This window comes from Cherax quadricarinatus, chromosome 20 (genome assembly GCF_038502225.1).
Source record: "Cherax quadricarinatus isolate ZL_2023a chromosome 20, ASM3850222v1, whole genome shotgun sequence".
Classification (NCBI taxonomy): domain Eukaryota; kingdom Metazoa; phylum Arthropoda; class Malacostraca; order Decapoda; family Parastacidae; genus Cherax; species Cherax quadricarinatus.
Window position 1 is genome coordinate 33,502,481 of NC_091311.1, and position 24,554 is coordinate 33,527,034.

Genomic DNA, 24,554 nt, shown 5'->3' on the forward strand with positions numbered 1-24,554 from the left:
CAGACATTCCTGGCTCTAAAATAACATTTTCTTTGTTCATCAGTCACGTCTCCAGGCCCCTCTGATATTACTCATGCTTTCTATTTTGAATTTTTATTCAAACAAAAAATAGAAGCTTTACTGTTATGCAGACTACTGCAATATTGTAATGATTGTATAAATAATGTCAACCCATTCATGACTGCATATTAGAATGGCAAGTTGGACATTTATTGGACAATGAATCATTTGTTTACTTTTGAACATCGGCAAAAATCAAACATTTCCCCTACTTTGAGCTCCATTTCAAGGTTCTTTTCATGGGAAAACCAATCAAAATCACCTCTGTTTCTATAACATATTTTCCATTCTATCAAATGAAACCAAGAAAACAAGAATACAGCCATAAATACTATATGAAAATACACCACAAAGTCGGCGTTTTAATCCAAAAACATGGTCGGAGTTTTTTTTTTCTCATGCACTGCGTGCTGCAGGATTTTTTTTATATGGTACACACTGACCACACAGACCCATTCTCTCACATGTGGGCCTACCAGCTTTCTCCTGCTTGATTTGAAACCGCTAGAATTTTTGAATATACATCAAAAATGGTGGCTCGTAAGATGTATATATACGACCAAAACAGTCAGAGGGTTAAGTAAGTGGGAAAGATAACAATTCTAGATACAAAACAAAATTATTAGCTGTTTTTTCTCAGGATATACTCGAATGGTGGCAAGTCCACTCAGCTGGGAGTGCAGACAACATGGAAACATGAGTGTACTGGAGAGAGGAAAATGGTGTTATAAAAGGTTTACCAACAGGTTGCTATTCCACTAGTGATTTATGAAACCTTGCTCAGAAAAGTGTTCTTCAGTTTAAAATGTATTTTTAATTGTGGTGAAAACTTTACATAACTGCTTTCTAATTTATATATTTTTGGCTGTGCATTACATATTAATTTTCAGGTCAGGAACTGTACCTACTCCCTTGGTGGTGGGCCTGGGTGCTGCCTGTGAAATTGCTATGAGTGAAATGGAATATGATCATGCTTGGATAACCAAGTTGTCAGACATGTTAGTCGAATCAATCACGTCAAGAATGAAACATATTGTAAGGAATGGTGACCCTCTATACGCTTACCCTGGATGTATTAATCTCTCTTTTGCATTTGTTGAAGGTGAGGATTCATTCAAATTTTCTTGCTGATTTTAATCTCAATACAGTGTCCACTTAAGTTAAGGATGGGGGAGGGGGGTACCATGAAGCTGGTGAAGGGCTGTTTATCCAAGGAATTGAAGATACTCTCCCTTTACCCAGATCAAACCTGATGTTCTATTTTGTTTGGTTCTTGCAGATTTAGTGCTTCCTTATGATTATATTCATACTGTCATAATTTCATACAGGAAAATTAATACTGACAAAATATGATTAAAACAGGTGAGAGTTTATTGATGGCCTTGAAGGATGTAGCTTTGTCATCAGGGTCAGCTTGCACCAGTGCATCTCTTGAACCTTCCTATGTGTTGCGTGCCATTGGTGCTGAGGAAGATTTAGCTCATTCTTCTATCCGCTTTGGTATTGGTAGATTTACTACAGAGGAGGAAGTAAAATATACAGCTGATAAATGTGTGGAGCATGTTACTCGCTTGAGAGAGATGAGGTAAGAGAAAGTTATGTTCTTTTATTTATAAGGTTGCCTATTCTTTTATTCAGAAAAATACAAAATATTGAGAATTCTTCATTTAAGAATATTCCAAATTAAGAGATTTTTCAAAATAAAATTTGTACAATGATATTCTGGAAATCAGTCCTAATTCAAAATTTATATTCATAATTTAATTTATTATAAGTTCCAAATAAAAGATATACAGTGGAACCTCTACTTGCAAGCGCATCCACATGCAAGTTTTTCCAAATACAAGCAGTCGATGGGTCGATTTTTTGCTTCTATAAGCGAGCGAAATTTCCCCAAGCGAGCGGACCTCAAGGAAGGTTCCTTGAAACTGATGAGGGGCTCTTGCTCTTGATCAAGGGAATTGGATCTCATTTGTTTGTTGGACTATCTTATTGAAACTTGGGCAATGTATGATGAAAAGATGCTTCTTAATGTACACCAAAAATAAAAGAAATCGGAGCATAAATAATGGAGTTCACTTCTCAGCAATTAGCCACCCCTTAGTGGTATTTTCGTATGGTTTTTATGGTTGTATTCTCATTTTTTTGGTCTCATTTGATAGAATGGAAGATACATTACAGAAATAGATGTGATTTTGATTGCTTTCATGACAAAAAGTACCTTGAAATTGAGCTCAAAGTAGGAGAAATGTTCAGTTCTTTGGCTATGTTCAAGAGTAAACAAATGACATTACTGTCCATTCCAATATGCAGTTGTGAATGGGTTGACATTATTTTTATAATTATTGCAATAAGGCAGTAGTCTGCATAACAGTAAATCTTCTATTTTTTGTGTGAATAAAAATTACAAATTATTTATATTGTAATAATAATAATTTCTTCTTTCTTTCAACACACCGGCCGTATCCCACCGAGGCGGGGTGGCCCAAAAGGAAAAACGAAAGTTTCTCCTTTTACATTTAGTAATATATACAGGAGAAGAGGTTACTAGCCCCTTGCTCCCGGCATTTTAGTCGCCTCTTACAACACGCATGGCTTACGGAGGAAGAATTCTGTTCCACTTCCCCATGGAGATAAGAGGAAATAAACAAGAATAAGAACTAGAAAGAAAATAGAAGAAAACCCAGAGGGGTGTGTATATATGTGCTTGTACATGTATGTGTAGTGGGACCTAAGTGTAAGTAGAAGTAGCAAGACGTACCTGAAAACTTGCATGTTCATGAGACAGAAAAAAGGACACCAGCAATCCTACCATCGTGTAAAACAATTACAGGCTTTCGTTTTACACTCACTTGGCAGGATGGTAGTACCTCCCTGGGCGTTTGCTGACTACCAACCTACTACCTAGGAATAATAATAATAATAATATATAATAATAATTATACGTATACCTAGGTAGTAGGTTGGTAGACAGCAACTGCCCAGGGAGGTACTACCGTCCTGCCAAGTGAATGTAAAACGAAAGCTTGTGATTGTTTTACATGATGGTAGGATTGCTGGTGTCCTTTTTTCTGTCTCATGAACATGCAAGATTTCAGGTATGTCTTGCTACTTCTACTTACACTTAGGTCACACTACACATACATGTACAAGCACATATATACACACCCCTCTGGGTTTTCTTCTATTTTCTTTCTAGTTCTTATTCTTGTTTATTTCCTCTTATCTCCATGGGGAAGTGGAACAGAATTCTTCCTCCATAAGCCATGCGTGTTGTAAGAGGCGACTAAAATGCCGGGGGCAAGGAGCTAGTAACCTCTTCTCCTGTATATATTACTAAATGTAAAAGGAGAAACTTTAGTTTTTCCTTTTGGGCCATCCCGCCTCGGTGGGATACGGCCGGTGTGTTGAAAGAAAGAATAATTATACGTATACCTAGGTAGTAGGTTGGTAGACAGCAACTGCCCAGGGAGGTACTACCGTCCTGCCAAGTGAATGTAAAACGAAAGCTTGTGATTGTTTTACATGATGGTAGGATTGCTGGTGTCCTTTTTTCTGTCTCATGAACATGCAAGATTTCAGGTATGTCTTGCTACTTCTACTTACACTTAGGTCACACTACACATACATGTACAAGCACATATATACACACACCCCTTTGGGTTTTCTTCTATTTTCTTTCTAGTTCTTATTCTTGTTTATTTCCTCTTATCTCCATGGGGAAGTGGAACAGAATTCTTCCTCCGTTAGCCACGCGTGTTGTAAGAGGCGACTAAAATGCCGGGAGCAAGGAGCTTGTAACCTCTTCTCCTGTATATATTACTAAATGTAAAAGGAGAAACTTTAGTTTTTCCTTTTGGGCCACCCCGCCTCGGTGGGATATGGCCGGTGTGTTGAAAGAAAGAATTATACGTATAATAATAATAGTATAATAATATAATAATAATGATATAATACATATACAGTAGGGCCCCGCTTTACAGCGTTTCGCTTTACGGCATTTCGCTAATACGGTCATTTCAAATTATGGCCAAAACTCGCTATATGGCTCGCCCCACCTGACTTTCTGATACGGTCACCGTGCCCCACCCAGTTTGTTTACATTCTCCGTGAGATCTGTAAGCACTAAGTCTCTCCATTATGTCTGGAGACTCCAAAATTTCAAGTGTTTTTAAAAGTTATTTCATATTTTATATATACTCTGATAATTATACTTATATATACCTGTACCTAAATAAACTTACATACTGTGCTGGCATGCAGGTACACATTAAAATCAGGAAGAGTGTCTTACTTCTCTAGACGTCATATTAGTAATGATAATAATCACCGAGTCTCATTTAAATGTCGTATATTACGTTAATATACACATTTTCATTAATCCATCTATGATATTTTCTTCAAAATTATATAATAAACACGATGTATAACATATAAAGATGATAAATACACCCCACAGTAGAATAAATAAACATAAATATGAGATGTTGTAACCAGATAACTTGTACAAGTGACGGCAAGAATAACATTTTCTCTAGTCTAACATAAGAGAAAATGTGTTACTGGGGGTAACTGTAGAAAATTATTCCTTTCGTATGTACGTAAGTAAGTTTATTCAGGTATACACAAATACAGTTACATAGATTATCATACATAACAGCATATGTGTAGAGAACCTAGGATAACCTAAAAAAGTCAGAGTGACTTACTTCCATTGCCTTCACTCAGAGCGTCATTTCTTCTAAAAATTGTGTTACATGAGAATGGGAGTGGTGTTCTTTATTTATTCTACCATATCAGTGTAGAGACAACTTGTACACAATGTAACTTGCACACAAACCAGACGTGTACACTTTGTTTACAAAACTTGGGTTCACCTGGTTTGTTTACATAACTCTGCGCCTGTCCTCCCTCGTGTACTCATTCTCTCTCTCTCTCTCATTTATTAATTTTATCTCGTTTACTCACCCCTGACCCTACATGGGATGCTTAAATATCATAGAATACAGGAGGGCCCCACTTATACGGCGGGTTAGGTTCCAGGCTACCGCCGTAAAGCGGAAACCGCCGTAAAGTGGAACACCCTTTTTTTCCACTTACAAATGCATACAAACACTAGATAACAAGTTTACACTAACATATATTATGTTAGCAATAGAACCAGGCATCAAAAAACAATAAAAAAGTACAATACACACATAGTGCACTCATTACTTACCTTAAAATATTTATAGTCTTAATCTAGGGTGAGACAAGTAGTATTTATTGTAAAAGAAATCAAGTGTGGTATGTATGGTAGTCAGCCAGGCTACCATACCAGGCCACCCCACCCACACATACTATTCTATGATATTTAAGCATCCCAGAGCGATAAAATGTATATACAGTTCACTCATTACTTACCTTAAAATATAGGGTGAGATGAGTAGTATTTATTGTAAAAAATCAAGTGTGGTATGTATGGTAGTCAGCCAGGCTACCATACCAGAGAGAAAGAATGAGTGCATGAGAGAGGACAGGCGCAGAGTTATGTAAACAAACCAGGCGAAGGTAAGTTTTGTAAACAGTGTACACGTCTGGTTTGTGTACAAGTTACATTGTGTACAGGTTGTCTCTACATTGATACGGTAGAATAAATAAAGAAGAACACTCCCATTCTCATGTAACATCATTTTGAGAAGAAATGATGCTCTGAGTGAAGGCAATGGAAGTAAGTCACTCTGACTTTTTTGGGTTATCCTAGGTTCTCTACACATATGTTATGTATTTGTTATGTATCGTGTTTATTATATAATTTTGAAAAAAATATCACGGATTGATTAATGAAAATGTGTATATTAACGTAATACACAACATTTAATGATACACCGAGCTCAGACAGCGTAAACAAACAAACAAACTGAACAGGTTGTGGACGATCACTCGGTCAGGCGAAATAGACGGTATTAATACGTGTCCAGTTTTAGTTCATTCATGTACATTTGTAAGAGTTTGTGAAACTTTTACCTTATAATATTTTTATTATTATTATAATAATTAAATCACGAAACAAATACTCTTACACTGTGTACAAGTTAGTACAGAATTATAGCTATAAAGTGAAGGCATACGAAAGGAATATTTTTCTACAGTTATCCCTAGTAACAGGTGACGGGCTAGAGAAAACGTAATTCTTCCGACACTTCTACAAACCGTTTGGTAAACATCTCATATATATTTGTATAAATTTTTATACTGTGGGTGCATGTATCATGTTTGTGTGTTACATAATGTGTTTCTTATATAATTTTGAAAAAAATATCATAGATTAAGGGAAATGTCTATATTAACGTAATATGCAACATTAATGCGCCCAAGAGATTATTATTATTACTATTATTATTATTATTATTATTATTATTGCATCAAGAGTAGAGAGACTCTTAGTGATTTTAATGTGTACCTACATGCCAGCACAGTGTGTAAGTTTATTTAGGTACAGGTGTACACAAGTTTAATTATCAAGTACAATACATATAAAATATACAATAACTTTAAAACACTTGAAATTTTGGAAAGTTTCCAGACATAATAAGGAGATGTGCTAAGGGAGAATGTAAACAAACTCGGTGGGCCGCTGTGACCGTATTAGAAAGACAGGTGGGGGGAGCCGTATAGCGAGTTTTGGTCATAATTTGAAATGTCCGTATTAGCGGAATGCCGTAAAGCGAAACGCCGTAAAGCGGGGCCCTGCTGTATATGTGTGGGTGGAATGGCCAGGTATGGTAGCCTGGCTGACTACCATACCACACTTGATTTCTTACAATAAATACTACTCATCTCACCCTAGATTAAGACTACAAATATTTTAAGGTAAGTAATGAGTAAATTGTATATGCATTTTATCGCTCTGGGATACTTAAATGTAATAGAATATTACGTCTAGGTGGGGTGGCCTGGTATGGTAGCCTGGCTGACTACCATACATACCACACTTGATTTCTTACAATAAATACTACTTGTCTCACCCTAGATTAAGACTATAAATATTTTAAGGTAAGTAATGAGTGCACCATGTGTGTATTGTACTTTTTGTTTTTTGATGCCTAGTTCTATTGCTAACTTAATATATGTTAGTGTAAACTTGTTATCTCATATTTGTATGCATTTATAAGGGGGAAAAAAGGGTGTTCCACTTTACGGCGATTTCCGCTTTACGGCAGTAGCATGGAACCTAACCTGCCATATAAGTGGGGCTCTACTGTAATAATAATACATATATAATAATGTATAGGTAGTAGGTTGGTAGACATCAACCACCCAGGGAGGTACTACCGTCCTGCCAAGTGAGTGTATAACGAAAGCCTGTAATTGTTTTAAATGATGGTAGGATTGCTGGTGCCCATTTTTCTGTCTCATGAACATGCAAGGTTTCAGGTACATCTTGCTTCTTCTACTTACACTTAGGTCACACTACGCATATATGTACAAGCATATATATACACACCCCTCTGGGTTTTCTTCTATTATCTTACTAGTTCCTGTTCTTGTTTATTTCCTCTAATCTCCATGGGGAAGTGGAAGAGAATTCTTCCTCCGTAAGCTATGCATGTTGTAAGAGGCCACTAAAATGCCAGGAGCAAGGGGCTAGTAACCCCTTCTCCTGTATAAATTACTAAATTTAAAAAGAGAAACTTTCGTTTTTCTTTTTGGGCCACCCTGCTTCGGTGGTATGCGGCCGGTTTGTTGAAAAAGAAATATATATATATATATAATAATGTACACTTTCTTTCTTTCAACACATCGGCAGTATCCCACCGAGGTGGGGTGGCCCAAAAGGAAAAACGAAAGTTTCTCCTTTTACATTTAGTAATAAATACAGGAGAAGGGGTTACTAGCCCCTTGCTCCTGGCATTTTAGTCGCCTCTTACAACATGCATGACTTACGGAGGAAAAATTCTGTTCCACTTCCCCATGGAGGTAAGAGGAAATAAACAAGAACAAGAACTATTAAGAAAATAGAAGAAAACCCAGAGGGATGTGTATGTACTATATGCTTGTACATGTATGTGTAGTGTGACCTAAGTGTAAGTAGAAGTAGCAAGACGTACCTAAAATCTTGCATGTTTATGAAACAGAAAAAACACCAGCAATCCTACCATCATGTAAAACAATTACAGGCTTTCATTTTACATTCACTTGGCAGGACGGAAGTACCTCCTTGGGCGGTTGCTGTGTACCAACTTACTACCTAGGATAATAATGTACTATATAATAATAATTATAATAATAGATGGCTTCATAAGGCCATCACTAGATGGCAGTGTTTACCACAACAAAGAGGGAGCAATTGTGGCTGCCTCCACCTGTTACATAATGACGTATTTTATTCATTCTCGAGTATATGTCAGGTTATTTATATTGTTTATTATGTCATATTAGATGAACTGTGATAGATAAATAAGCTGTATAGATGATATTAGCAAAATTATTCAAGAAGTATTGTGTCCAGTCTCCAGACAAACTCTCGTCCGCTGACGATACCACTACATGAATGACATATTTTATTCATTTTAGAGTATATATCAGGTTTCTATGTTATATATATTGTTTATTATGTCATATTAGATGAACTGCGATAGATTAAGGGTTAAAGGAGTAATAGAATAAAGTGGGTGGCCATTAACCCTTTCAGGGTTTCAGCTGTACTAGTACGGCTTACACACCAGGGTTTTTGACGTACTAGTACGCCTAAATTCTAGCGCCCTCAAATCTAGCGAGAGAAAGCTGGTAGGCCTACATATGAAAGAATGGGTCAGTGTGTGCGGCATAAAAAAAATCCTGCAGCACACAGTGCATAATGAGAAAAAAAAAAAATTTTGACCGTGTTTTTGGATTAAAACAGCGACTTTGCACTGTATTTTCGTATGGTATTTATTGTTGTATTCTAGTCTTCCTGGTCTCATTTTATAGAATTGAAGACATGTTACAGAAATTGAGATGATTTTGACTGGTTTTACAATGAAAAGTACCTTGAAATTGCGCTCAAAGTAGCAGAAATGTTCAATTTTTACCAAAGTTCAAAAGTAAACAAATCATGCTATGCGTCCAATACACGTCAACTGGTGAGTCTAATATTCTTTCACAAGTGCGCTGATAATATTTATACCATTTCTACACCAATGCAGTAGTCTGCATAACAGTGGAAAGCAAAAGAATGTAAGAGGGGCATGGGGACATGACTAATGAACAGAGGAAGTGTTATTTTAGTGCCAGGAATGTCTTTCTTGTTTATTCTGGACCCTATTCGGAAATTGGCATCTTTTGAAATTTGTGTGAAATTGGCAAAATTGCTAAATTCTGACCACTGTATTGGATAGTCGAAATCAGTAAATGGGTGGTTTCTTGTACTCATTCAATAGAAAAAATGGAGTTCTAGTGAAATAGTTATGATTTTTGTCGACAAGTACACTGGAATTGGCCGAAAATAGGGCTCAAAGTTGGCAAAATCGCCGATGCGTAAACATCGTCGAGACCGCTAACTTCACGAGAGCATAATTCCGTAAGTTTTCCATCAAATTTCATATTTTTGGTGTCATTATGATCGGGAAAAGATTCTCTATCTTTTCATAAGAAGAATTTTTTTTTTTTTTTTTTTTTTGAAATTTGGCCGACCCTGAGAACAAATCACTGAGAGGGCCTGTCAACCCTGAAAGGGTTAATGGCTGGTATGTTGAATAGAGATGAGATTGTTTTGTTTTCGTAACAAGAACTACAATTCTGTGACTGACATCTGTCGTTTCCAAATTAATTGACCCAGCTGATGTTGTCTTGTATTTCTTCAGTTCACTAAATTATGTTGGTTAAATTGATAATTTACTGTAATCTACAATTTACTTCAAGGTGTTGGTATTTTTTCTCTAGTAAAAAAAATCAGTATATTAGTAGTGTGTTGCTACCTCGCTCATTATAATAGTTACATAGTGGGAACAAAAGCTGGCTACTTGTTTTCTTGTCATATTCCATTACCTCTGATTTGTACATCAGCTAATGAAATCTTTAAGTATTGCAGTAATAGGAAGAGGGAGGGCAGAGAAAGGGAATAATAGGAGAATGAGGGTTAAAGAGTGGCCTTTTAAGATTGTTTTAATACAAAAATTTGTATAACTGTAAAGACTTCATATACTTCCCTAAAGCAGTAGAGATGTGTCTAGTCATTCTTGCTTATTAATTTTTTTTCCTTTCAGCCCTTTGTGGGAAATGGTCCAAGAAGGAATAGATCTAAAAAGCATTCAGTGGTCACAGCATTAAAACTGGTAAATATTTCTTTTATTCAGTATGCAATAGAGACAAATTATACACCATGCTCTATATGTATTACGTGATATTCTACACTTGTATGTACTGTATATAGTAACATCTCCCTCAAACTTGTATAAGAATGGAGATAGTAAAATGTTAGAAATTGACACCTCCCTCTTAGGTTAGAGAGAAAAATCCAAATTTGAGAGGGAGTCATAAACTTGCACACTGCATTAATAATTTACTGAAGCAAGACACGGAAGAAAGTAGTATAATGTTGGCCCAGTAATAAGCAGGGAAGCCATGGGCACAATAAGAGAACACAGTGTCAACAACCATTAACCTCGTCTGTTCAGCCAGCTGCCACTGGATATCAGAAACATTGCCAGAATAAGTGTGGAAGTATTCAAGAGGAGTGTGAATCACTATCAGTACCATGTGCCAGATCGCTTAGACTATGATAGATGTGAGCCATTGAGTCACCAATAGAAATCAACAAGGGAAGTTGGGTTGAGAGAGTAAGAAAACTCATGGAACTGGTCGAAGGTAAATTGCAGATTTAAAAACAACTTGCCAGATTCTGCATATAAAATTTATATGCATTTTTTATTTCTAGATAGGGAAACATTCACAGTTTTGTTGTTAGAACTGTCTTGATGTGATGTTACTCCAACCCTACCACCCCTCAAGGGAGGTTCCTTGAAGTTAGTGAGGGGCTCTTGTTCTAGGAAATTGGATCTGTGCTCTGGTTCCCTGAATTGAGCTGGAATACCTTCCATTTCCCCCCTCCCCACGTGCTGTATGATCCTATGGGTTTACTGCTTCCCATGATTATAATAATTATATCTAATGCTACCTGTCCACTAAAGGTTGAATGTAAAGAGGTAAAAAAAGTTTATTGTTTCCTTCATAATTGGGGGACGTGAGCTAGGTATGTAGACAGAACGGGTCAAGCCTTTGCCGAGACTAGGCTGCAATCCTCTTGATCCATTAACCCTTTCAGGGTCCATGCCATAGTTCTACGGCTTTATGTTGAGGGTCCAGACTGTAGATCTACGCCAAAATTCTAGCGGTGTCAAATAGCGCAAGAAGGCTGGTAGGCCTACATCTGAGAGAATGGGCCTGGGTGGTCAGTGTGTGCACTATAGAAAAAATCTGGATGCCTGCATGGCATTGTGGGAATGCCGCCAAAGTGCTTTGTTCATCATGCCTGGCAGCAAGGAAGCTCTCACTCCCCACTCACTCTCCTGGCGAATTCTGACTCTCCTCTTCACAACTTACAGTTCTAAGACTGATGGAAGTGGATCTGAAGAGGAATTCCATGGTTTTGAACCATATGGTACAATGGTGCCATGTCATACAATGGTATCATATGGTACCATGGTAACACATGGTACAATGTACCATATAGTACATTGTATCATATGGTACATTATACCATATGGTACATTATACCATATAGTACAATGTACCATATGGTATAATTGTACATTGTACCATATAATTGTACATTGTACCATATGGTACAGGGACCCTAATGGAAATAAGTCTGTCTGACTTTTTTTGGTTCTCCAAACATATGCTGCTATGTATGATAATCTATGTAACTTTATTTGTGTATACATAAATAAACTTATGATGCCACATGTGCTTGAGTAAGTTTATTCAGGTGTACACAAATACAGTTACATACATTATCATACATACCAGCATATGTATAAAATCCTAGGATAACTCAAAAAAGTCAGGGTGACTTATTTCCATAGGGATCCCTGTGTCTGTATCATATTGTGTCCTGTACCATATGGTACCCTGCACCATATGGTACCCTGCACTATATGGTACCCTGCACCATATGGTATCCTGTACTGTATAGTACCCTATACCATATAGTACAATGTACCATATGGTACCCTGTAACATATAATACCATGTACCATATGGTCAGTTACAGATGTTGCTGCCACCAGGCAAGACTGAGTGAGTGATGACGCGCAGTTTCCAAGACAAGCGCTTTGTCATCCACCTCAAGAAACATGTCGAGTGGCTGTACATTTGTAAATATAGTATAATAGAACATTACTAATATACAACATTTTTGCATATTTTTGTTGTAAACAATTATTGTAAACGAAATAATGATGAAAATATTAGTGTGTTTATTGTGCTGAATACAACAGTACCATATGGTACAATGTACCATATGGTACAATGAACCATATGGTATCATTGTACCATGTTGTACCATTGCACCATATGGTACTATTTCACTATATGGTACCATAAAGTACCATTGCACCATATGATACCATTGTATCATATGGTACCATTGCAGCCTATGGCACCATTGTACCATATAGTACTATATGGTACCATTGTATTCAACACAATAACCGCACTAATATTTTCATCATTTTGTTTACAATAAACTTGTAAACAAGTTTTGTAAGTAATATAATGATAAATTAGTGCAGTTATTGTGTTGAATACAATGAGTGTACACTTATACAATATACATTAAATTGGTCTCACAGACCACAAATGTTACTAGAAAAAGAAAAAATTAGAAAGAAAAGAAAAAAGTATAAAAAAAAACGTAAAATAAAAAAATGCGATTTTGCGGAAGTCGCTGATGTTGCTGCCACTCGGTCATTTTGGGTCAACTTCCTGCCACTGTATCTCGGTAAGTATTGATCAGAATTTTTTTTTTTTTGTTTTATTACCTTCACAAAAATATTATCTTTAATTCTGTAATAAAAAAATAATTTTTTCTTTTTTCAAAATTTCTTGGACACTGGGGCACCCCCTTCAGATTTTGGCCTTGGACCCTGAAAGGGTTAACAAGCTCAGGTCATAATGGGATTAAATGAAATGTTTCCTTTTTAAGACCAGTATTTTTTTGTAAGGTATCTGTCCATAATGAGCATTTCTTTAAAAGACCAACCCAGTTCATTTCTTCAGAATGATTACATTAGTATTCTTTTTTAACACAACGGCCATCTCCTACCAAAGTAGAGTGACCCGAAGAAGAAGAAGCACTTTCGCCACCACCACTCACTCCATCACTGTCTTGCCAGAGGCACACCGACATTACAGCTCGGAGACCCCTCCAAACTGCAATAACCCTACCCCTCCTTCAGAGTGCAGGCACTGTACTTCCAACTCCAGTTAACCAGATTCCCTCAATTCCTTCATAAATGTTACTTTGCTCAGACTCCACCAGCACATCGTCATAAAACCAATGGCCTCCACTCCTATACTCTTGCACATGCCTGTTGGATGTCCAAATCCCTTGCATATAAACCTTTAATCCATCCTCTAACCTTTCCTAAGTTTATCTCGACTCCTCCCCTCCACTACAGATTTATACACCCTCCAACTCGTCTTATTTTACTCCATCTTTTCTAAAGTCCAAACCACCTTAATAACCCCTCCTTGGCCCTTTTAGTAACTCTGACCCTCCAAATCTCCAAACTATGATTTTTTTTTTTTAATGCATAATATTCACACGACACATTGCCCTCAGACATCGTCACTCCAGTCTCCTTGCTGTAATATTTAAAACTCATAACTCTCACCCATATAAGAATGTTATTGTACTTTGATAATTTCTATTTTTGCCTCCATAGATAACATTCATTGTTTCCACAGATGCCTCGGTGCATCAACCCCCTTTTTATGCCTCTGTGGTTCACCTCATCTTTCATAGGCCCATTCATTGAAAAGTTCACTCACAAATATCTGAATGCATTCACTTCTTCCAGTCTGACATCCAATCTTTCATTACGTAAATTTATTGTCACTCATCACCTTGCTCTTTCCTGTTTACCTATAATTTTCTTTTTTCCATTCCCTCCCAGATTTGTCCACCAACCTTTTGCGACTTCTCTTCAGTATCTCCCAAAAGCACTGTGTCATCAGAAAAAAGCAAATGTAACAACTTTCACTGTGTGTTAGATTCTTTATGTTTTAGACCCACATCTTCCCTAAAACCCTAGCATTTACTTCTTTTAATTATTTACAAGACCAGTCACCATTATATTTTTGGGGAAGTGCTAAATCCATAGGGGCCATACAGTACCTGAGAATGGAAGGTTATCAGGTATGATCCAAAAGGAAAATTATTATTATTATAATCAAGGGGGAAGCGCTAAACCCGGAGGATTATACAAAGGAAAAGATAACTCCAATTCCTTAGACTAAGTACTTTGCTGGTATTAAGACTTTCCCAGCTGCTCTTGAAGGATTTAACAATATTTGTAGCAGTGCTTTTTGATTATAATAAAAATAATGACAGCATTTGTTTCTGATATTTGCTCTGTTGTACACTATTGTGTTTTCATGAATAAAATTTATAAATTTACATTAGAAAATACTGAGTATTATGCATTATCAAGAGTGAAGTATGGGTATTTTAGGAGAAAAATCTTTAACAAAAATTATATTTTGCCTTTATTTGCAGATACATACTTTTGTAAATTACTAAAGATCCAGAGGATTCCCTCTAACCAAACATATTCTTTGTTATTCCAAAGTACAATATTGCAAGGGAAATTTTGATAACTGTTTTTATCATTATATAAGATTGGTAGTACAATATATTTAAGCTTTTACTCTCACATGAAATATGATGTTTAAATTATTTCAAATTTCCTTGCTCTTTTTTTTTTTTTAACTTTTAAAAACTAACCTTTTAATAAACTATGGACAAAATATAATAGTTTACAGGAAACAATATAACCAATTTTTTTTTTTCCAACATTTTCAAATGATCCGACTTGTAACAATTTTATTGTATTCTTTTAGGTAATTGAGAGACAGATCTACATTTAAAGTCAAGAAAGTAGAGGTTTAGTTAGGAAACTGAAAAAATTAGTGTGATACAGAAAAACATGTTTAAGAAAAAAGAAAATTGAACACATAAAACAGCTCGTCTGAAAATGAAGAGCATAATAGAGAAACGTTTATACATATAAAAATTAATTGCACAAATTATGACTTACACTGCATCAGTGCAACAGAAAATGAAGTGAACATTGTATACACTGGCTATTTAACAATATTGCATTAACTTTTTCAAAGGGCACTTCACATTACTCTCTCTCCATTCAGTGTACAATAACTGTAAGCACACACTTGGGGTATACTTTTATTAACACAAGACTCCTTAGTACTGTATTCAGTTAAAAAATACACTGTGACCATCCTAAAAGGAGATGTACAAGGAATAATTCCATTCTGTTTAAAACTTATGGAAATATGAAGAACTGGACCATTTGTTTATTTTAAAATGACTGCAAACTGGCAATTCTGGATTTATTATGAATATCAGTATTTAGTGTGTGTATACTCACATGTAATTGTAGGGGTTGAGTCTCAGCTCCTGGCCCCACTGCTGGCTGCTCCTGGGTTTCATTCTCCTGGCTGTGTGAGCCTTTATCATGCCTCTTAAAACTATGTATGAATCCTGCCCCTCCAACCAATTGTCTAGGTCATTCTATTTCCTGATAACTCTCAAGCTAAAAAAAAGTATTTCCTAACATTCCTCTGACTCATCTATGTTTTAAGCTTCCACCTGTGCCCTTGTGTACCTGATTCCTGCCTCTGTCAGTCAGTTTGCCCCTGTCTTTGATATCAGTATTATGCATGTTATCATGTCATCCCTAGTCCTTCTGTCCTGTAATATTAGATATCAGATTGAGCTTCTTCAGTCTCTGCTCATAACACACACCCCTTAGCTCCAGGACTATTCTCGTTGTAAACCTCTGCATTTTTTCCAGCATCTTGACATGCTTTATCAAATGAGGGCTACATACTGAGTGGTACTCGCCTATATGTATTTACCTATATGTGGTTGCAGGGGTCGAGTCACAGCTTCTGGCCCCACCCCTGTGCTGGTCACTAGGTCCAATTTCTTTCCCAGCTCCAAGAGCATTATTGTACCTCTTCTTAAAGCTATGTATGGATCCTGCCTCTATTACTTCCCTCTCCAGATTGTTCCACTTCTTGACAACCCTAAGGTTGAAGAAATACTTCCTAACATTCCTATGACCCATCTGAGTTTTCAACTTCCAGCTGTGCCCTTTTCCTGTATCCCATCTCTGAAACATTCTGCACCTGTTCACCTTGTCAATTCTTCTCATTATTTTGTACAGCATTATTATACCTCCCAGCACTCCTGTCAGGTTGAGTTCTCTTAACCTCTCCTCATAGGACATACTTCTTAGCTCTGGGACTAGTCATATTGCAAACCTCTACACTTTCTTGATGTACTTGACCAGGTGTTGGTTCTATACTGGTGCTGCGTACTCCAATACGGGCCTGACATACATGGTGTACAGTGTCATGGATGACTCCTTACATGAATGTTAAAATGCTATTCTTAGATATGCCCATATGCTGCAGCAGTTATTTGGTTGATATGCATCTCGGGATGTGATCCTTCTTCACGAGTGAGGTTTGCAGTCCTTGACCCCCCTGAGCCTGTACTCCATCTGTGGTCTTCTTCGTCCTTCCCTAAACTTCATAACTTTGCACTTGGTGATGTTAAGCTTCAAGGAGTCATTTGTCAGACCAGGCTTGTATTATGATTATAATCATAACTAAGCACTAAACCCACAAGGGTCATACAATGCTGCAGGGTAGGGCATGCTAAAGGTTTGTGATGTACTTTATCAGAGACTAGCAAGGATGGAGAGTATAACAGAGGTAGAGTTAGTAAGGGTAGTGTGAAGTGCTAAAGCAAGTATAATCAAAGTTTGTGTAATAAATTTGTTGCTGTCAAAAAGTCAAAGAATGAGTCTGTGTTGAAGGTGGGGCCGTCAACGAGGAGAGAAGATACAGTAAGGGTGTTACAGCAGTGATGACATCAGATGTAAATTCTGTATGCTTGCTAGTAAATTAAAATTGGAACCTGACAATTTTCACTGTGGAACTAGGCGCCTCTCCATGAGATACCCATGAGTGAGGTGTGCCTGATGTGAAGACAGGAAAGCGTAGTCTCCCAACCATGACAGTGAAGATAAGACGATGACCAGAATCCTAAACATCACTTGACAGAATAGAATTTGTTATGAATCAACACAGACTAACGTTGTTGCCAACAGTTGTGAAGGTGGCTAGAGATTACAGCAAAATAGTCTGAGAATGGAATACCCCTAGATGAAACGTGAAAGTCATATACCACTGACTGCACAGATGGGTCCGTCTGCTTGTTGCCCTGATCATCCACATGACCAGGGACTCAGCAGAAAATGATTTCTTTGTTGTTGCTAGAAATGCAGTGCAACAAAAGTTGTATGTGATGAGCTAGGAGATGAGGTGAATTAAATTTTATGATGGCCTGCAAAGCACTAAAGGAGCCTGACACTACCACAAATGTTGAGGTAGGTCTGGATGGAATATGGATATTCATTGTGAGAACTGTATACAATTCAGCTGTGAAAATGCTAGCTGAGTCTAATAAATGACCTCAGACAACACTATTTGGGAACACTGCTGCAAACCAGACACTGTCAGAGGCTTAAGAACCATCAGTGTAAACTGCAACAGCATGAGAATGAGACTGGAAGTGGTTAAGAAAAAGGGAGTGAGAAACAGCTGTAGGTAAATGAGGTTTCACACGCAGCAGTGGGGAACAGACTCGAACTATCGGAACCTCCCAAGGGGGAAGAGAAAAGTTAGATGCTAGATGAACATATAAAGGGGGCAAACTAAGAGAAGCAAGAGCAAGTGAATACGAAGAGAAAAGGAATGGAGTAAACAGAGGCAGTGATCAAATAATGGACCTCTACTAATATCTGTTACCACCTTGTATGTAGAAGGATCGTGAAGGTCATAAGAGCGGACAAAACATCAGAAGTAATGGGCATCATGCCAGTCGATCAAAGATGGAACATTCACCTCTGCATATAGGCTCTCGACGGGGGAGAAACGAAAAGCACCTAGACACAACCATAATCCCTGATGATGAATGGGATCAAATTTAGAAAGAGTTGTGGGAGAAGCTGCAGAATATATCTGGTTTTCATAATCTAGTTTCGATAAAATTAGGACTGAATGAAGTTGAAGGAGAGTTTGACGATACCCCCCTCCCCTGGCAGGTGATGGCTATCAAGTTGAAAAAATATATACACTGTTTGACAATTTGTAAAAAGAGCTAAAAATTATTTGCAAGCATTATCTCAGACCAGGGCAGGACTTGAACCTGTGCACTCTGCATCAAAGTATGCAGTACCATACCACTTAGCCAAACTCCACAAGTATGGGCACCCAACGGAACCTAGGTGTTTTTTCTAATACTTGGGAGCACTAGATTTGTGTTCCAGTTGTTTCATCTCTTACCGCCACACGAGAGAGTTTAGAATGCTTAAAAAATTGTGAAACTATTTACAAATATATCATGTCAGGGCAAGGCTCAAATCTGCATCAAAGTACACAGTACTATTCCACACAGCCAGATCCCACATAAGTATTGGGGTGGGAGGGGCAGTAAACATTAGACACTGATTCCTATTCACAGGAACATAAACCTGGTGCTCATGGTTATGGGAGCACCAGGTTATGAAGTATATGCCTTACACTCTTCAATGCAGTGTCACACTACTTACAGTGTAGGCAGTGTGCCTAGACAATGTGAACCTTAAAACTCAAATATTAACTATTCTGTGCATACATAGGAAAGCAGCTCTATTCTTCAAAGGAGGGTGCTAGCCAATAGAAGGTTTAAAGTAATTGGTATCCATTTCTAATATCCCTTATTAGCCATGAAGGATGGATAATAGATAAGAAAACCACTAGTTCATCTTGATATCAAATTACAGTGGTACCCCAAGTTTCGAATTGCTCCCAACTCGACCAATTATGTAGGTGCATTATTGTAAGTGCTTTTTGTAAGTGTATTTTTGGGGGTCTGAAACGAACTAATCTAATTTACATTATTCCTTATGGGAACAAATTTGTTTGGTAATGGCACTCAAACAGCCTTCTGGAATGAAGAGAGTTCGAAACTCGGGGTACCACTGTACTGTATAACATCTTGGTGCCGTGAATGCTGAGGCATTACGATGACGATCAAACAATGAAGGTTTATTAGTACATAACTTTTATGCTATAATGAACTAGTAACTCATTAATAAAACAACTTTAATTATTAAATGGTCCCAAAATTATTTTTCTGCAGGTTGATTTTTCTAGTTGTCCCTGAAGGTGGGTGTGGTTTTATGTCAAATTTAATTAAAGATAAGTACTGTAGAATTTTATACCATCTGAAATCCTCATTTCATAGTCTCTCTCTCTCTCTCTCTCTACAGAAATCCCATCATATTCAGCAGGAAATAACATTAAATATTAATTTAAGTACTGATAAGAATTTAGTTGTATACAGAACAAAAAAAAAAATATACAGCAAAATCATAATAGATACATTATTGCCAGTTTGCAGTTTAACCTGAGTTCAAAATGGATTGCTTTACTACCAGTGCTATGATCATTCAAACATAATAAATAATAAGGAACTACTGTTGGCACTCCAAAATTGGTCTAAAACTCTTTGATTTCAGCAATTATTAGTTATGCTCTTGGCTTCTAAAAATATACATACACCTCATCAATTTTTCTTTTGTTTCAATGTGTGAAGATTTCTATAGATTGACAGTTTTCAAAACAAGCTAAACACTTTAGTCATGACTTTTAATAGTAAATACTTCATTTGTCAAAAGTGTATTTTATTTAATTAAAAAGAAAGACAGGTGTAATGCCTAGATTTATGGGTGTGAGGACAAAATATGCTGAACAAACTATTTGTATTACATTTAAGGACACTACTGAGATTTCTTATGTCATGTAGAGGATACCTTTTACACACATTCCCAGAGTGAGGTAAGAAAAATAAAGCATCAAATATCAGGTGCTGATGATGCAAGCAGTGGAGCACTACAGTCAACCTACTAGTCCATTATTTAGACTTGAACTGTTGTTGATTACATGCCAAGTGTTTCCTATGTATTATGATGTGTACCAAAGGTTTTGACATGCTGAAGGCACTTGGGTTTTGTTAGTACCCTATGTGCTGATGGTCAATGATTCTAGAATCTATTCCCTTCTTTAGTAAGTTTTGTGTCTTCTCACACTATACGGTGTGTATGTTTGTCCTGATGAATGATGCATGCATTGTTTGTCATGAGTTCTACAAACATACTGGTGTTCCCAAATATTGGTGCCCAAGATCTGTGACATTTCACCTATGTATAATTCATCACAGCCTGCATGTGTAATTAGCACTGTTGCTAATTGGGTCTGTGTAAACTGCTACTAATTAGCATCACTTTTCTGCATTGCCTTGGTGAGTAAATCTGCAATGTTGCCTGTTAGAAAGATAAGATGCCCAGAAAATTCATGTCACTTCTAAAGAAAATGACTTACAGCTACCTTAAGTTTCCAACAAGCACATGCAGACCTACTCGCCAAGACACTAAAAAGAAGTGGTAGTAACATAGCAGCTGACATGTCAAAAACTAATTCGTTACATTATCAGACCTGAATACACAACCAATTAGCAAGTGCTAATACACAGGAGAAATGTCACAGACCTTAGGCATCAGAACTTGGGAACACCAATATGTTTCTAGGATTTCTAGCACAAACAATGCATGCATTATACATCAGGACAAACATACAAACCTTATTTTGTGGAAAGATGCTAAGCTTATTAAAATAGGGGAGAGATCACAGTGACAGTACCTGGAAATGGGATCACCAGCATAACTGATACTACTAAACAGAACTAAGGTATCTTCAATGTAGCAGAACTATAAGCACACATTGTCATACATGGGAAACACCTGACCTATAATCCATTTTCAAACTTAATTAATGGACCAGTAGGTCAAATGCAGTGCTCCATAACCTGTATCATCAGCACATGACTTGATTCTTTATTTTTTTTTTTTTTTTGCAGAGAGAGAGAGAGAGAGAAAAAAAAACAAAGAGAGAGAGAGAAAAACAGAGAGACAGAGACAGAGAAGGGAGGGAGGGGGGATAGCCTCTGTGTGACTTAATGCTTAATTCTGAGTGAAACCTAGTCCCAATAAAAGCTTGTTTTGAATAGTGTCTTTATAACCATAAACAGTCATCTTCACTACTGGTAATTAAATATGTTAATTTTTGCCTAAATTTGACTGAATCTTTAACTTTGTTATAAAAACATCTGTATACATTAATCAAGAAAACATTTTTTTTCATTTACTGATACTTCTAATTATACCAAGTATATGTAAATATATAAAAAATAAGAGATAAAAAAAAACTCTCTAACTCTAAAAAAACAAAAGTAATCACCAAAATATAATCAAGGAAAAATACAATACCTACTTTACAACCTGAATGTAGTATGCTTTAGAAATGTCTTGTACACAATAGTAAACAAGTTTCATGATAAAGTGTCTGTTTCACACAAACAGATCCAGTGCACATAGTACTATGGAAGTGTTTGGAAAATTTAACTTCAGTTAGAAAGTAAGAGACCTCTGAATAAAGACATAAATACAGTATGTGTATACAGAGTACAATCATTACAATTACTGTTGTGCAAAGTAGTACTCCAGTGATCAAGAAAAATTCTAGACAAATACAATGTGAAAATTATTTGAGAGTGTTACCTCATGCCTACGTATATAAAATAAAATTTAACATATATACCATGTATTTATTGAAGACAGAGGTACTAGTCATAAATAATAGAACTGTAACTGCTGTACACTATTAAAATAATACCAATAATTTAGATAGGTAAATTAGGCTGATGTCACTACCTCTGCTGATGTATACATAGCAAATTAACAACATCCATTTTGTCTAATTTAAAAAAATTAATTTACATTTCAAAACTTTTATAACAATGTATTACCTTAAAATGATATCTCAACATAAATTCCTAATTTTTTTAAGATTTCAATCTTACAAACTATGTACTAGTGTGATCACTTTAATACTAATACCAACATACAAAACTCTAAATCAATCACAGAAAATTAATGTGTTTTAACACAACTAGGGACCAACTTATAAGCTTTTCCCAGAAATCCATAACCTAGGCAGAGTTGCAGAGCATGCAGAGGAAGCAAAAAATACCTGTGTGTCATTCAGTACACTACAGGCTAATATAATGCACAGTATTCATGGCTTTTAACTTTTGCTATCAGCATTAAGAGATTTTTATAAAAAACTATTTCTGAATAACTTAAGCCGTGTACCTATATAAACAATTTAGAATGCAAGTACTATTATTCATCACGTAATACAGCAATCAAGACCATTTCAAAATTATAAACTATCTACTAAACATTTTATTACTATGGTATAGTACAGTGCCTGCACTCTGAAGGAGGGGTGTTAATGTTGCAGTTTAAAAACTGTAGTGTAAAGAACCCTTCTGGCAAGACAGTGATGGAGTGAATGATGGTGAAAGTTTTTCTTTTTCGGGCCACCCTGCCTTGGTGAGAATCGGCCAGTGTGATAATAATAATAATTTATGTTTAGGGATAAAATATGCATGCAGCAATAGCTGGAGAACTAGAGAGAGAGAGAGCATGTGCCAATGAATAAAATTTTAATTGTCATACATACTTGTTTAAAAATGACCTGGAGAAAGATGGCGTATAGCTGACAAGTTGGTTGACATAAAAAACTGGGAAGCCAAACTTTAATTGAGATGACATTTTACCATGTAACAGGGTTTTTCAAGTCAATACAAAAGGATAAACAACAATTGTATTCATACAGGCATGAAGTCAGTTGTGAGGAGTGACTGGATAAGTGAGATCATGACATAGGCAGTGGTCAAGAAACACTGTAAGAGGCCTACTCTGACTTGTGTGTGCATGGGTTAAGAATCAGTAAACTATTAGAAAAACAAACAGTTCACCAATGATTCACATACAAACACAAGCACAGTAGGTATTTTGCACTGCTCCCTGCCCACTTCATGATCTCACTTCACAGACCAGTCACCTGCTACTACCTGAATTTATGCCTGTAAAAATATTTTCATTTATCATTTTGTACTGACCTGATAAAGCTTGTCACACAAGCAAAATGTCACCTCAATAAAAATTGTGTTCCGAACTTGTCTATTTCAAAAAAAGTCTTGTTGTGTGTGCAAAATATCATTTCATTAAGAGTTCTGTTCTGTATTTGTGTCTTATAAAATGGCCTATATAAATAATATCACCAAAACAATCTTTGTTTTATCCTGATTTTTTTTTCAGTATGTCAGCTGCTTCCCACCGAAGCAGGGTGATCCAAAATGAGAAAAACCCTGATTATTTTTTATTTTATAAATACATCGGCCGTTTCCCACCAAGGTATGATGGCCCTAAAAAGAAAAACTTTCACCATCATTCACTCTATCACTGTCTTGCCAGAGGTGCACTTACACTACAGTTACAAAACTGCAACATTAACACCCCTCCTTCAGAGTGCAGGCACTGTACTTCCCATCTCCAGGATTCAAGTCCGGCCTGCTGGTTTCCTTGAATCCCTTCACAAACATTACCCTGTTCACACTCCAGCAGTACGTCAACTCCTAAAAACCATTTGTCTCCATTCAATCCTATCTAACAAGCTCATGCTGCTTGCTGAAAGTCCAAGCCCGTCACACACAAAACCTCCTTTACTCCCTCCCTCCAACTTTTCCTAGGCCGACTTCTACCCCACTTTCCCTCCACTACAGATTTATACACACTCAAAGTCGTTCTATTTTGTTCCATCTTCTCTGCATATCCAAACCACCTCAACAACCCCTTCTCAGCCCTCTGGATAATAGTTTTGGTAATCCCACACCTCCTCCTAATTTCCAAACTACGAATTCTCTGCATTATATTCACATCACACATTTAGAGGTATGGGTGTTTGTGGGAAACAATCAGGCTGCAGTATTAGGGTTAAAAACAGCAGTTATTACCAGGATACCTCAGGGATATGTTTAAAAGACAATATTCAAAATAAAGTTGCTAGTAATGGGAAATCAATTGATCAATAAACAAAGAGAGATAAGAGAGGGCAACGAGTGACTAGCTCCCTTAAGGTTTACTATACAAATAGTAGGAGCCTAAAAAATAAAATAGATTAGCTAAGATTACTTGCAAGTGTGGGTAATATAGATATTATTGGTATAACAGAGACCTGGTTCAACCTGAAAGACAGAGAAATGCCTT

General features: G+C 36.6%; 1 protein-coding gene across 3 annotated transcripts in view; it reads left to right on the forward strand.

Moving 5' to 3' along the window:
- LOC128701130 (cysteine desulfurase-like) overlaps positions 1-23,466 on the forward strand; it is a 127,690-nt gene extending 104,224 nt beyond the window's left edge. The window contains exons 7-10 of one of the 3 annotated variants that reach the window (XM_070086918.1): positions 951-1,162; positions 1,423-1,645; positions 10,287-10,355; positions 10,523-23,466. In XM_070086918.1, the coding sequence (XP_069943019.1) occupies positions 951-1,162; positions 1,423-1,645; positions 10,287-10,350 (499 nt within the window). In that variant the 3' untranslated portion in view covers positions 10,351-10,355; positions 10,523-23,466. Of the gene's footprint in view, positions 1-950; positions 1,163-1,422; positions 1,646-10,286 lie in introns of all 3 variants that reach the window. The other 2 variants (XM_070086917.1, XM_070086916.1) reach the window with 2 other exon arrangements.
- Positions 23,467-24,554: the final 1,088 nt, after the last annotated feature.